The sequence below is a fragment of the Thermoascus crustaceus genome (genome assembly GCF_041956765.1).
Source record: "Thermoascus crustaceus strain CBS 181.67 unplaced genomic scaffold VTN00scaffold_2, whole genome shotgun sequence".
Classification (NCBI taxonomy): Eukaryota; Fungi; Ascomycota; class Eurotiomycetes; order Eurotiales; family Thermoascaceae; genus Thermoascus; species Thermoascus crustaceus.
In genome coordinates, this window is record NW_027192528.1 from 35,568 (window position 1) to 50,161 (window position 14,594).

Sequence of the window (14,594 nt, forward strand, 5' to 3'; positions counted from 1 at the left end):
CTACGAGCTGCCCTCGAGCTCGGCCAGGATCTTCTCACCCTTGGCGCGGGCGGAGTCAATGTCACCAACCATGTAGAAAGCAGCTGGAGGGAAAAAAAAAATTGTCAGCAATGGACTCAAACTTCACGTTGGGTGGTGTGAGATCAACATACCCTCAGGAAGGTCGTCGGCCTCTCCGTTGATGATGGCCTTGAAGCTGCGGATGGTGTCCTTGAGGTCGACGAGCTTGCCCTCAATACCAGTGAAGACCTGGGCGACAGTGAAAGGCTGGCTCAGGAAACGCTGGAGCTTACGGGCACGCTCGACGGTGAGCTTGTCGGCCTCGGACAGTTCGTCCATACCCAGAATGGCAATGATATCCTGGAGGGACTTGTACTCCTGGAGCATCTGCTGGACACGGGTGGCGACCTGGTAGTGCTCCTCACCGACGATACGCGGGTCAAGCATGCGCGACTTGGAGTCGAGAGGGTCGACAGCGGGGTAGATACCCAGCTCGGAGATACCACGGGACAGCACAGTGGTGGCGTCCAAGTGGGCGAAGGTGGTAGCGGGGGCAGGGTCAGTCAAGTCGTCAGCGGGCACGTAGACGGCCTGGACGGAGGTGATGGAACCCTTGGTGGTGGTGGTGATACGTTCCTGCATACCACCCATGTCGACGGCCAGAGTGGGCTGGTAACCGACGGCAGAGGGGATACGACCCAGAAGGGCAGACACCTCAGAACCGGCCTGGGTGAAACGGAAGATGTTGTCAATGAAGAGCAGCACTGGACAGTTTCATCAGCCGCGCTCCAGAAAGTAGACCGTTGAACGCTTTTCAAACATACCGTCCTGACCCTCCTCGTCACGGAAGTACTCGGCGATGGTCAGACCAGTCAGGGCGACACGGGCACGGGCACCCGGGGGCTCGTTCATCTGACCGAACACGAGCGCGACCTTGGAGTCGCCCTCGAGCTGAATGACGCCGGTCTCCTGCATTTCGTGGTACAGGTCGTTACCCTCACGGGTACGCTCACCGACACCAGTGAAGACGGAGTAACCACCGTGGGCCTTGGCGATGTTGTTCTGCGGGCGCGAGTTAGCTGAGATCATGCGTGTCGGTCGGGTCCTCTCGTACAATCAGCTCCTGGATGAACACAGTCTTGCCGACACCGGCACCACCGAAGAGACCGATCTTTCCACCACGAGCGTAGGGGGCGAGCAGGTCGACGACCTTGATACCGGTGACCAGAATCTCGGCCTCGGTGGACTGCTCAACGAACGCTGGGGGCTCAGCGTGGATGGGGGCGTACTTGGTGGCCTTGATGGGGCCACGCTCGTCGATGGGGTCACCGGTGACGTTGATGATACGACCCAGGGTGCCAGGGCCGACGGGGATCTTGATGGGGGCACCGGTGTCGACGGCCTCGGCGCCACGAGTGAGACCCTCGGTTCCTGCAGGTCGCATAAGTCAATTTTGGTCGACCCGACATACACGTAAACACGCCGAATTCCGTCGTGTGCGTCACGTTCACAGAGGAAGGGGGGCAGGGAGCTGCATACCGTCCATGGCAATGGTGCGGACGACATTCTCACCCAGGTGTTGCTGATGGAATGTTAGCGGAGTCCGGGGAAGTGGGATATATGCGCACGGTCCACATACAGCGACCTCAAGAACCAGCTTCTGACCACCGTTGTTGGTCTCGAGGGCGTTCAGAATGGGGGGAAGGTTCTCGCCATCGAATTTCACTGCATCCCTCGTCAGAATCGATCGCCTAGCCACGGATTGGGTCGGTGTGGGCGGGTGTTGCGGCGGATTCGAGCGCAGGAAAAGATTTTCCCCTGGCTGAACCCCGGACGGGGGGAGGCAGTGTGCGATCTGGATACATACCGTCAACGACGGCACCGATGACCTGGTGAATCTTTCCAGTGCGACCAGCCTCGGAGCTGGCGAAGCGGGCAGACAGAGCAGGCAGGGCATTGACTCTGAGAGGCTCGAAGGCGCGTCGGCCGACCGAGGCAGGTCGAGCGAACGCAGCCCTCCCGAAGGTCCGGGCGAGACCGCTAGAAGCGAAAACGGGTTAGTTCCAGATGGTGGGGTAGGACGAGGAGAGAGAGGCATTGGGGAGGGAGACACACCTCTTGAACATGGTGACAGTGTCAAAGAGCGAGGAGAGATGGAGGGGAGTGGGAGAGATGGTGGATGGAGCAGGGGAGAGAAGAGAGAGGAAGAAAGGGAAGAGGTTGACCTGAAGTGGCCTCGAGGTGGACACGGAACGCCCGAGCGGCTTAGCCTTTCCGGGGCGGTTTTGCCGACGATCCCGTGATCCGCCGACGAGCCCCAACACCGCGCACAACGCTGCACGACGAGGGGCAGAGACGACAGAACGGGCCTCTGCGATGCCAGAGGCGCCGCTGGATGCGCCGGAATGCGCTGCTGGGCGTCGACAGCGGTGCCTCCAGCCGTTCAGCGTGCGTTGGGAGCGCGTCCTCAGGCCCGTGGGGGAAGCACACCGGTGGTGACGTTGCCGGGCACCGGATGGATGGAAACTTCCTAGCAACAGAAACACCTCAGCGTCTGCCGTCCCCGTCCACCGCGCTGAGCAGCCAGCGGCCAGCAGCACAGAGGGCAGGACGGTCGCGAGAATAACGTGGTCTGCATGGATCAGGTCAATGGCATGGTTTTTCCGTCTTCCATACGTAGATACTGTTTTAGGGTTACACATTACACTATATAAAATTATATGGAATCCGTGGTAGCCCTATATACGATATGACATACATCCCTCCCAGGTACCCGAACAATATCGATACATCTCTCTGGCTGCACGGATGCCCCGTCGGGCGCTTGGACAGCACTGGAATTGACCACTGCGCCCCGGAAACTAGTCCCTCAGCCATGGCCCATGCTGAAGGAATCGCTGACAGCGTCCCATGGCATGGCCCTGGGGTTCACAGACCTGTGCGCTCTATCTCCGTGCCTCGTCAAGGATATACCTGGCCATCCTCGACCAGTCCGAGATCCATCTGGCTGGGTGGAATATCCCATCTTTGGCTCTCTCCCCTCATGCTACCGCCATGGTCATGGTGACAGATCCTGACCTAGCATGCTACGACCCCGCACTAGCGCCAGGCCCATATCCTTACAACTCGTCCCATGGGGATATAAAAAAAATCTATAGAAGCCAACCGAGACGACACAGTGCACGTGCTGAGGCTACAAAGGAAATATATTGGCTATGGCACAGTACAGAGTACATATATTTTTGGTTCAGATACGCATAGAGGTCAGGTCGACATCGAGCGAGCACACGCCGGACGAATAAGTGACGTAGAATCAGGAACAGACGGTTGATAATGGCAGAAAGTCTCTTCCCCGCATTATCAACGCACCAAGCCTGGTCCTGCCTGCTCCTACTCTTCCGGCCTGCTTCCGGATCCAATCTACGACTTCTGGGCGGGGGGGCTCTGGACGTAACCCTTGCCGCTGTATCCCTCGCTGCTGATACCGGTGATGGGTTCGATCTTCTCCCTCTGTTTGGATCATGGTCCGTTAGCAGCACGTCCACCGGGAACAGCTGGGGAAACGAAAGCAGGGCGATACGCACCTTGGCGTACTCGTTGGTGGCCTCCTGCCACTCCTTGGTCATGGTACGAGGCTGTGGGCGGGCGAACAGGTGGATAGCGTAGAAGATGGCGACCGAGGCAACAAACAGCTGCATGGTCTTGAAGAAGATTTTCCAGCCCTCACCCTTGGGGGGCTCAGCGCGGGGGCCGTGAGGGCCGAAAGCAATCCAGTAAGCTGGTCCAAGCGGTCAGCAAGAGAAGAAAAAAAAAGAATCGTCAAGACTTGGCGGGCCCGGGACTCCGCGGCCCATTGCGACACCGCAGATACGTACCGGCCTTCTTCTCCTGGAGGGTCATCTCGTGCCAGTCGACCTTCATGCGGTCCCTCAGCTGCATCCACAGCTCGGCCTGTTCCTGGGGGGGCATGCCCTCCCAGCGCTTCTCAATGCCGGCCAGGGTGGGGTTGGCGATGGCATGCTCGGAGGCGGCGCGGGTCTGCTGGGCAGCGACAAATCTCTGAGCAGTGTTCAGGCAGGCCATTGGGCTGGTCGCGGGACGGTAGGAGCGCGCCGCGAGGTTGGCAGAGCTGCGAGCAGCAGCTCGAGAAACGGAACGGAGGAACATTGTGCGGAAGGGCGGGTGGACGGCGGGAAAACGAGCAATTGATCCCAGACACTCGACGGGGACGAGAGCAGCAAGGCTCTGGGGAGGAGCGGGGAAGGGAGTTGGGGGGAGGTGGGAGAGCGGAGGAGGAGATCAAGACTGACGAAGGTGAAGACGAGGTTCGCTCACTGTGGTTTGAGGTGGAAAGGCGAGCATCCGGACACGAACTAGCCTTGCCCGGCCGGCTGCTTTGGCCCGCCTCTGATTGGCCCCGACACCCGCGCCCGAATGTCGGCCATCCCTCGGGCCGTCAGCTGATTATCACGGTGCCAGAGTCACGACGGACCGTGAAGACCACCACTGTGCTGGCATGGATGGATATACTTTCAGACAGCATGACGGGAGGAATCTACGCGGCTTGTTTGATGCTCCAGCCGATCTAGAGACAGGCTCCGACCAGGGAAGGGCCGTGGGAGAGCACAGCCGGGCGGGAGGAGCTACGACAGGATTCCCCAGAACGACCGAGAGATACGCGAAATGAGATGCATATGATGATGTCCTGCTCTACTCTACACCAGCAGCGGCCGCATCCCGCGCAACAGGCTCCGACATGTCCCCTCGATCGTTCCACGAGACACCAGTCCACGGCCGGGAAGATAGTATGCTCGCAACAAACACAGCAAGTCGTAATTTCTCAAATTGAAGCTATGTATGGAGTAATGTCATGGAGTGGTGGAGGCACCCTGCCATCTGTGCGGTGCGGTACAGCGCAAGTCCCCAGCATATTATCCGTCGCCTTTGGTAGTTCCGGACCCAGCCGGCGCAGTCATCTATTTGCCAGCCTTGCCGCCGCTGGCCTCAGCCAGGACCGTCTTCCACTCGATATCAGCCTTGTCATCAGCGTGGATGGAGGTGTGGATGTTGAGGGCGTTCTTCAGGTTCTCGCGGGTGCTGGCGTACAGCATGGACCACTGTGGCTGCGTCAGTTGCGGGTTCGAAAGGAAAAAAAAGAAGAAGATGGAGAGATAGAGAGATAGGGAGAGAGAGGAGGGGGGAGAGGGACGTACGAAGGTAGGAGTGTCGCTGGGCACCCAGGAGATGAAGACGATCTTGTTCCTGTCACGGTCTCAGCACGGATCCATCGCGTTGTCATCGGTTCCCGTCGCGTACCTCTTGCCCTCACCACCACCAAGTTCGTACTCGACATCGTAGACGGCGTATCTGGGGGCCGGGTTTTCCTTGGAGTCCTTGGCAGCCTCCAGCTTGCTCCGGAAGACCTCGTAGTCGGGGTCCTGCGAGATCTCGTCGATCACGATCTCCTTCCGGTTGTCCGCGATCTTGAAGATGATGAACTTGGTCTTCCCCCTGCTCATGCGGAAGTCATTGAATGCGGTGATGCATTCATCGTTGATGGTGACACTGTGTTGCGGGAGGGCGCGTCAGCGTCGCATGGTCGGAACGGGAATCTTGTTTTCCCAAGCTGCGGGAAGGCGGGGGTCACGCGAGGGGCTCAACCTACCCAGATGCGAGCTGCGAGGGATGCTGTCAGTATGGACGATGGACGCGGGGGATGGGGACGATACGTACCGACATGATTGCCTGCTCGAGCGTGACAAAGGTTTGGTGGAGACTTGGGGACAGGTAGCAACAATTAGCGGCAGTTCGGAGGCGCGGGTAATCGCAGAGCGTCAGCTGGGGTTCAGGGCACGTACTCAGAGGGATTGAAGGATGAAGGGACTCCAGAGACGCGAGGCAGGTCGGGGATGAAGAAGAGCGGCGAAGCGTCGGGAGATGGATGGGGGGGGAGATGGGATGGAGACAACAGTGTGTACGGTGTCCGGTGTACGGGGCTGGCGAAGCAGATGGAGGGGCTCCGGCTGCCGTTTGGCTTGGGGCGCCTGGGGGTGCGTCAGCCGCGGCACGTGATGGGGCTGGTACCGCCAGGTATCCCGGTCCCAGCGTTGCGCGCCAAGGTACCTAGGGGTACCGGGAGCTCCCCGCTCCTATCAGCTTGTCTGATCGGTCAACCGCTTTTCCAGACATCTATCTTCCACGGATACAAGAGATGAAATAACCCTCAGCCTCCGACACGATGAGCGCGTATGATGCCTTCTGCCCGGAATACCGACCTATTTGCTCCTGGATGAGCCCCTTGCCTGGTCCGCATGAAGGATGAGATGAGCCTATAACCGTGCGTGGGAGACAGCTTTGCTCATGCTGTTCAATTGATGATCCTTGTCTTGTGCTGACCATCTGGTGACAGTTCTGATGAGTTGACCACTTCGACCAGATGTCCAGCCAAAGAAGCGCCTGATGACACGAGAACCCCAGCCTTCGCAGCAGCCTCTCTACAGCAAGCCAGAGCTACCGCAGTTCCTGGCCTGAAGATATACTCTGCCATCTAGCTTCCTGCTGCCTCCCTCAACAGAGGAAGAGCCTCTTTCCAGAACTCCATCTCTGGTGACTATTGTGTAGACCGGAGCTGATTGGAAAGCTCAAAGGGTGTGTAATCACCATGATCATCCTTGAGTTGCTCCTTGAGTCACAGGTCTGCACTGTGGTCTAAAAGTAGCCTAAATATCTCAATGTTTTTCACATACTATGGCCTCATAGCTATCAGTGCAGTGGTGTCTCATAATCTATGTGCTAATTGTTAGTGGTCCATCTTGTGGTATTAAGGTTGAGCTGTCTAGAGCTTAGTATCTAGATGCACTATAACAGGAGATCTAACCCTTGAGTATATATGGCCTCCAAGCACTGAGTACACTCTATAGTCCGTACATCAACTCCATGATAAGGCCAGAGGAGTCTGGACCGCAGTTGGGTCGCTGTGCCAGAGCTTCCTGGGAAAAGCAGCGAGGTCCGTGTCACGTGGGGTGGAGGGACGCTGAAAGCGGCGTCGATTCAGACGATAAAGACACCTCCAGACCTCTATATACAACTCGACTCAACTGCGATATTAGATAGCCGCCTGCCTTCAGACAGACAGTCTCAGTTTCTCCTGTTTATTCACCCGTGCTTCTCCTCTTTCTCAAGCATATACTCCCCGAGGGGTTTACCCGCTGCATCCTCAGGATGGAACCCTTGACGACGCACTCTACCAGGATATAAGTACCCTACGGTTGATCGGCTGAACCGCAGCGAGGCCACTGTGAAATACGCAAGGCTGGTTACAAGGTGATATACACGTTCCGCTGAGGCAGCAGAAAGCCAGTCTCAACCGGGGTCCTGCACAGTCTATCATCTCACCGTCGTACTCGATGAAACACGCCTTTGCTGCCGTACCCTCGAACGATATGCACGTTGAGAACAGAATGCAGATGTTGACGATGGCGCTGATCTCATCCTGATAGACTGCGTCGCGGTTGGTCGGAAAGCCGTCGAAGAAGCCCGAGTGCGGGGATCGGGGATTTCGGGATGTAGGCCGGGAACCCCTCCATACAAAGCTGCTTGCTCAGCAGCTATATAAATCGCAATTTCGCTGCCCCTTGGCGTCATCCACGGTCTCTTGTCCCGTATAAGATCTCCCGGCTCCCTGTCGTCCCTCCGTCCTCCAAGCAGTGGAATTCCTGCGCCCGACACCACCATGGCGGCCCCCAAGATCATCCTCTACACCAACCGCAACTGCCCATGGGCCCACCGCGCTCACATCGCCCTCAAGGAGCTGGGACTCGAGTACGAGGAGGTCATCATCGACCTGGACAAGCCACGTGAGCCGTGGTACCTGCAAATCAACCCGGTATGAACGTCGATTCCCTGCGGTAGTCTTCGAGACATTCTGCTGATGATTTCTTGCTATTACAGCGCGGTCTCGTCCCCGCCCTCTCCTACAATGGCAACATCATCACCGAATCCGGCATCGTCGCCCAGTTCCTGGCCGATGCCCATCCTTCTCACCTCCTTCCCCAGTCGTCTCCCGCTGAAAACGCCCTCTACCGCGCCCGCGTCGCTTTCTTTGTCGACGCCTTCTTCAGCAAAGTTGTGCCACACTTCTTTGCCTCAATCCGTTCCGCCACGGAGGAGGAGAGAGACGCCGCTGCGGAGGAGCTGGCCAAGGCCGTGGTGAAGGAAATCGAGCCGCTGCTCGAGGACGGAAAGGGTCCTTTCTTTGGTGGAAGCGACCGTCTGACCCTGGCTGAGGTATTTCTTCTTCTCCTTAACAGGCTACCAGAAGAGCATGCTGACGTTCTCTAAAGGTCCAATCCGGCTCCTTCCTCCTCCGTATCCTGTCGTTCAGCAAACCCGAGCACGGTCTCGTGAGCGCCAAGCTGCCCGCCCTGCTCGAGCAGGCGCCCAAGTTCAAGCGCTGGGCCGAGGCGACGGTTCAGCAGGAGAGCGTCAACTTCATCTACAACGAGAAGGCCGTTGCGGACCGGATGCGGGCCAAGTTCGCGCCCAAGAAGCCGTAGGTTGCAGTCCGTGGCACCATCTTGATGTCGACAGACGTCTCACGCTCTCTGTGCAGAAGAGACACCCAGAAGCTGTAACTTTGCATTTTAGTGCAGCAGTATCAGAACCGCATAGCTGTGCTTCGGTACCTGGACAGGGTTATGATATGCAGGGAAATGACATCATATTGTTTCATGACTTGGCATTGGACCTCTTCGTGTCAGCGTAAGCCTATCTTCTGTATGACAACCTTGAAATATCTAATCGTATGAAATGGTCGATAAGAACTCGAGCCAACAGTACCAAGCTTCCTATATCTGTACTAAAGACCTAGCTGAGGGCCCAACCCCCCCACCTTTCTGTCCTGCCCATCATACTTCCCCTCCATAAAGGTTATTTCATGGTTCCGCCTGGTTCGCGCTCGATCCGATTGGATGAAACCTGAACTTTTAGTATAGTGCAGTAAACACTGCTCTCAGCCAGCCACCCAGCCAGTCAGTGGAGCAACGACATGCACTCTTGGACCGTCAAAAGAACCTTGCATGCGCTTTGACAGCAGGATCTGCATCCTGCACGGTGCCATGGCCCATGTGTGAGGTGCAGTTGTGCACGGATCCTATTTGTATCCGTGGATTTATCTATAGATCTAAATTAGATTTAGATTCAGCTCCACAGCGTTGCAGGATCTTATCTCTCTCTCTCTATCTATCTATCTAGGGCAGATTAAGCTGACATATATCAGACGTGAATCTGACATGAGCAAGGCGCTCAGACAGACCTATCTGGTCAAATACAAACAGTGCTGAACAAAACCCATTGGCCATCAGAGGACTCACGTTCCTTAAAATATAAATACAGCTAACATCCATTGATATCTAGGCAGGTAAATAACCTAGATCTTCCCTCTTCATTCATTCCTATCAACCACAGAGCAATTTAACGGACAGAAGCCATGTTTATAGGAGATTTGATATGAAGACTATGGATGTTTGATTTCATACTGTTCCGACAAGCGGTCAATCTCTGTTTGTTAGGGGATTTAATGCTGCGAATGGATATACAAGGTGGGGAGGTCACTTGCACCCAGGCTTCCTGCGAAGAGAGAAGACAAGTCGAGCAAACTTGCCGGATTCGACTATCCCTCTACCGCTCCTGGACCTCGAACTGCTGAAAGCGCTGCAGGCGCATGCGAACACGCTGGAGGAGTCTCTCTGTCGACACCATCGACGAGAAACACACGGTAGTTCTGGATGTGCTGCTCAATGTCGTCAAGGCAATGGGGGAAGCCCCCAAACGCTCTTCGTCAACGTCAATATCCTTCCTCTGGACGAGTCTCGACTGCATATGTAGCGACGGCATCCCCGATCCCCCCCCCCCCCCCCGGAGCCTTCAGAGATGCGAATTCAAAGTCACCCAGCAGACGGGACGTCCGGACTGTAGATCCAACCCTGGACAACAACCACGCAACAGTCCACCAATAGCGGCCGCTTCTCGCCGCACGTATGTTGTGACTGTCCTCGATGGTAAACGCATACCGGAAAGGAAACCTGACAGATGACACAGTACCCCATCTTTGGATGCGCTATTGTCGCTGGTGGCACGAGGATGGCCGTCAGTAGCACGATTTGGTACGACCAAAGACTGATGGCTGATTCGCATTAGAAATAGAAAGGGGCGACACTGCGAAGACTCGCATGCGCAACTGTGGACGTTTCCACCTTCGATGCAATCCAGATTGTCGATAACGGTGCTCGTCCCAGATCTCGGCGAGCAAAGCCCTAATCGGTGGCAATAAACTAAGACCTCTTGGAAGCATATACCTCATTGAATGATACACCCTTTCTCGGCTGTCAAGTCCTCCTCCTCCTTCCTCTGGCCCTTGTATCTTGACGGGTGAATTCCGGACCACGGAGTCTGCTCCAATCCCTTGCTCAACCGCTATTATTGAAATATCCAAGGTACCTTTCAACACCTATAACCTACATCTAACATCCATCCAACATGGCAGATAGACAGACAGACAGATAAATAGATAGCAAACATGCAAACGGTATGTACAGAAACGGTATCATGTCATATCTCGTAGCACCTACACCTACTCCTCTTGCGCCGTCATCTACCTACCTAGTGCGATACCAGGGAGCCATTACAGCAACATCCATATGGTCCTGCCACATCTGACAGCAGCTGTCTTGGCAGTTGTATCATTTACGTAAAAAAAAAAAAAAAAAAAAACCAAAAAAAAGTGAGCTCTCTACGAGCTCAAGCATACAGTGCGAGAGCCCTTGTAGAGGCCCTGCAGAAGAAAGCCCTACAATGGCAATATCCATCACCGGACGAAATGGCCAAAACTGGCCACTTCGGCCTGTCTATCTCACTCTCCGGGCGTTCCTTGACCCAAGACTCGGCGTATGGCAGTATCTCAAGTTCTAGGTCCCGTCTTTCTTCGCCAGAACGGGCACAACCCACCAGTCATGCCGACGAGCATTGGAACCGATCTCCGGAATCTCAACGGTCAGATTGAGCGCCGGCCGCTCAGCGAGAGCCTTCTTGACCGTCGCAATGGCAATGCTCGTGGCTATGCAAGAGCGCATGGTGTCCTTGACATCACGGTTCCACTCAGCCTCGATGGCCGGTGCAGTATTTGTCGTGGACCTCGAGTCCCCGTCCTCACCGGACGAAGGGAGGAAAGGACCATTCGCGAGGACCGCTTCCCACGCCTTTTTCGCCTCGACTATGGCCCTTGAGGCACGGTCTAGGACGGTAGCGTCGTCGTCACCTTCCAGGATGGCCTCGCGTTGGTATTCCTCGAAAGGAACCAGTTCCGGTAGTGAAATCGGGATGAAGGGCTTCATGCGAAGCTCGTAGCGTAGCCGGTCACTTGAGTACGCCCGGCTCGAAGAAGCAGTCGGCAGGAGGTTGTGACGGGCAAGAAGTACATACAGAGCGTGGAGGGAGAGGGCGAAAGCGTCGATAGCGAGGACAGTGGTGGTATGACGGTCGAGCAGCCTGAGGGACTTCTGGAAGGCGCGTTTGCGCTCAGCAGCGGCGTTGTCCCTCCTGCCAAGGCCCGATGTGGGCGGGACGCTTCGCCTGCTGGCGGCGATGGTGAAGGTGCGGATACGATCGATGTGGGCGAGGTGGGTAGAGCATATGTGGGACAGATACCAGTACATGCCTGGCAGCTCCTCCGGCGAGTATATGGAGAGTTCGAACCCGAGCTGAATGATCAGGCGCAGCTGGCGGAGCTTCTCGTGGTAGGCCCAGCTGCTGAGCGGGTAGGAGAAGGTCGGCTCGCCGCCGTGGAGGGTGAGCGGCGGCTCTAGGGTGAGAGTGCGGAGGTGGACGTCAAGGTCTTCAGCCTGTGGATTGTCAGTGGCCATTCACAATCGAGCTGTAACGGTAACCCAGCATACCTCGACTTGTAGGCCGTCCCAATCGACGACGGTGTGGCAGAGCGTGCGACGTATACGACATCGGTTCAGACATGAGGTGCGGAAGGTATCCATCAAGGGCTGAGGGCAGGTCAGTGCATGACCAAGGGTCAAGATGACGGTGCAGGTCTTACCTGAGCAGCACGCCGTAGGAAGTTGGCCATTTGTCTCGCGATTTGAAACCGAGGGTCCGACGGCATTTCAACCTCGTCGTTTTCCGGCTGCAAAAGCAGACTGAAGGGAAGAACGAGCTCCGCGAGGTCATCGTAGAAGAACTGCTTGACAGGAACGGAACCGACGACCTTCATATCGTTGACGATGAAGGTCTGAAGAAGTGACCGGATATAGACAGAAGGCTGGGGCTTTCGAGAGGCCAGCGCCCAGACGGCGACCTGTTTCTGTCAGATGCGGGATATCAAAAAAAAAGGAATCAGGAAGAGTGCATACTCTCAAGTTGTGAGGACCCCGATATTCGATGATCTCCTGTATGTCGATCGCATCCTGGCAGAACCGTCTCAAGTGTGCAAGGGCGTCTTCGGGACTGATGTTCACCAAGGGCCGTGGAGGCACTGTACTGGCCAGCTTCCGCTGGATCTTGAGGCTGATGGCATCCGGTACCGGCTTGCCCAGAGACAGCGACTTCTCAATGAGCGAGACATGGGAGAGACTGGACGCGAAGTGCTCCGTCGACCTGCTCTGCAACTCGTAGGTATCCTCCTCCAAGGCAGCGAGAAACACGCGTCTGAACACCAGACGGTTCCTCAGCGCCTCCCTCGCTCCAGCATCGATCTTGCCCTCCTGCCCGTCGAGCCAAGACAGGGCTTGATCTATGAGCTTATGGAACTGTTCCGTGTCGAACTCGGTGAGGAGACTGCGGTTGTAGAGCTGGGTAACGAAATCCTCTTCCTAGACCACGGTCAAACCACGCATTTGCACGCAGCAGTGTAAGAGGTAACCAACCTCGTAGTAGTACTCGGCCGTCACCCGCGTCAGAACAAAATCACACGCTTTAACCAACGCGAGACAGTACGCCCTCAGCACCAGATGGACCAGCGGCGGATCGTCCTCGTTCTCTCGCTGCCCACGATAGAAACGAGCCTCCTCGAACGTCTTCGGCACCGGCCACAGCAGCTTATCGAGGTATATCGACGTGAACAGCGTCTGCGAGAGAGGATTTCCCATGTGCCATGCCATCTATACGTAACAAGGAGTCTTAGCAGAGCTGTGACGGCCAAATCTTCCATCATTGTATCCGAGAGTAGATAGAACTCGAGCAACGCACCTCATGGCAGAGCAACTGATCCATGATCCCCAGCACCTCGTCCGGCAGCAACTCGCGCATCACATCGTAGTCGTCCTCCAGAGCCTGGGCGTGGTTCTCCCCCGACTCGATGTATCCGCTATCCATCTTCGAGTCCATAATCTATTTATTGTCCGATAAGCATCAGCTCCGCTGGCCTGGGGGACGGAGGGGTCGTGTGACGAACCTCGAGGGCCCCCACGGCCTCGAAGAGAGTAAAGTATTCATCTTTGACAAGCTGGCCGACGTTCAGTTCTGCAGGGAGAAAGTCAGTAATGAATCAGACCACGAGTGAGGAAATGGGGCGATGTGCAAAGGGACGATCAACGGAGCGCACGTACTCTCCGCAGCTTTGGTAAACTCGTCGGTGATGTCGCGTGGGACGACGCTCGAGACGACCCGCGTCTGGGAAACACGGACTTCATTATTGGGCAGCATGGCTGAAGAGAAGATAAATTATCGGGTCCTTGCAGCCCGCTGCTAACGAGCAGACCAAAAAAGGGTAGGCCGTGGGAAGGGGGGAGGAGGGGATACACGATGGTCGGCGGAGCGGGAGGGCGGGCGGTTGGCCTGATCTGATCTTTGAGCAGCCGCAGTTGACGGCGCTTCGTCGAACCGGGCTTCACATACAAGATCATAACAAAGGAACACTACATGATGCACGACTTGCCTTCTACAAAGGGAACCAGGATTTGAACCAGGCGGACAGTGAGATTCTATTTCTCTGAATCGACCATGCCAGTATTGCTACATGATATACAATCTCCGTCTCCCCCGCCTTCAGCAGCCGACCGCAGCAGCATGTTTTCGTAACTGCGGCTATTGGTTCATCACATCATATCCTCCACTCGGTATACGTCGTCTATTTCTGCTCAGAAGCCTGGGCAGCCATGGCCTCGTTGTTGGCGACACCCAGGTTCTTCACGTCGCCCTGCTTGCCGTTCTGTTTCCATCCGTCAGCCGTCCTAATCCATTTCTCCGGCGGGCAACGATTCCAGCAGCGCAGCAACGCGGGGGGGGACCAGGATACGAACCTCCCACTTGGCGAAACGGAGCTCCATCTGGCCACGGCGCTCAGCGGCGACACGAGGACCTTCCTTGAGAGATCGGCGGACCGCGCGAGCAGCGACGGCCAGGTAGCGGTTGTAGCTGTAGGCACAAGCCTCCGGGTCAGCGATTGAACGGTTGGGAGGGGTCTGGGAGCAGCGGAAAAGGGGACGGCACGTACGTCAGACCAGCGGCTTTCCAAGCGGACACCATCTTGACGGATTGATCGCGGGGATGCGGTTGTTTGGGGGTAGGGTAAAGGGTCGATGTTCGGGATC

General features: G+C 56.3%; 6 protein-coding genes across 6 annotated transcripts; 1 reads left to right on the top strand and 5 right to left on the bottom strand.

Moving 5' to 3' along the window:
* On the bottom strand, positions 1-2,702 carry VTN00DRAFT_3512 (uncharacterized protein; the record flags this gene model as incomplete). Its single annotated transcript, XM_069429838.1, has 8 exons — positions 1-83; positions 153-764; positions 825-1,062; positions 1,115-1,431; positions 1,540-1,582; positions 1,640-1,725; positions 1,868-2,040; positions 2,116-2,702. The coding sequence occupies 8 exons, from the start codon at positions 2,700-2,702 to the stop codon at positions 1-3; spliced, it is 2,139 nt and encodes a 712-aa protein (XP_069289033.1).
* A 718-nt stretch (positions 2,703-3,420) lies between these two features.
* On the bottom strand, positions 3,421-4,167 carry VTN00DRAFT_3513 (uncharacterized protein; the record flags this gene model as incomplete). Its single annotated transcript, XM_069429839.1, has 3 exons — positions 3,421-3,510; positions 3,585-3,778; positions 3,876-4,167. The coding sequence occupies 3 exons, from the start codon at positions 4,165-4,167 to the stop codon at positions 3,421-3,423; spliced, it is 576 nt and encodes a 191-aa protein (XP_069289034.1).
* An 809-nt stretch (positions 4,168-4,976) lies between these two features.
* On the bottom strand, positions 4,977-5,739 carry VTN00DRAFT_3514 (uncharacterized protein; the record flags this gene model as incomplete). Its single annotated transcript, XM_069429840.1, has 5 exons — positions 4,977-5,117; positions 5,214-5,262; positions 5,317-5,565; positions 5,666-5,676; positions 5,734-5,739. 5 exons carry the CDS (start codon positions 5,737-5,739, stop codon positions 4,977-4,979), a joined length of 456 nt encoding a protein of 151 aa, XP_069289035.1.
* Positions 5,740-7,732: 1,993 nt separating this feature from the next.
* Positions 7,733-8,555, top strand: VTN00DRAFT_3515 (uncharacterized protein; the record flags this gene model as incomplete). Its single annotated transcript, XM_069429841.1, has 3 exons — positions 7,733-7,885; positions 7,951-8,286; positions 8,343-8,555. The coding sequence occupies 3 exons, from the start codon at positions 7,733-7,735 to the stop codon at positions 8,553-8,555; spliced, it is 702 nt and encodes a 233-aa protein (XP_069289036.1).
* A 2,409-nt stretch (positions 8,556-10,964) lies between these two features.
* On the bottom strand, positions 10,965-13,707 carry VTN00DRAFT_3516 (uncharacterized protein; the record flags this gene model as incomplete). Its single annotated transcript, XM_069429842.1, has 8 exons — positions 10,965-11,897; positions 11,952-12,050; positions 12,104-12,361; positions 12,417-12,875; positions 12,930-13,163; positions 13,252-13,392; positions 13,457-13,524; positions 13,611-13,707. 8 exons carry the CDS (start codon positions 13,705-13,707, stop codon positions 10,965-10,967), a joined length of 2,289 nt encoding a protein of 762 aa, XP_069289037.1.
* A 424-nt stretch (positions 13,708-14,131) lies between these two features.
* On the bottom strand, positions 14,132-14,529 carry VTN00DRAFT_3517 (uncharacterized protein; the record flags this gene model as incomplete). Its single annotated transcript, XM_069429843.1, has 3 exons — positions 14,132-14,212; positions 14,304-14,418; positions 14,498-14,529. The coding sequence occupies 3 exons, from the start codon at positions 14,527-14,529 to the stop codon at positions 14,132-14,134; spliced, it is 228 nt and encodes a 75-aa protein (XP_069289038.1).
* Between the last annotated feature and the right edge of the window lie 65 nt (positions 14,530-14,594).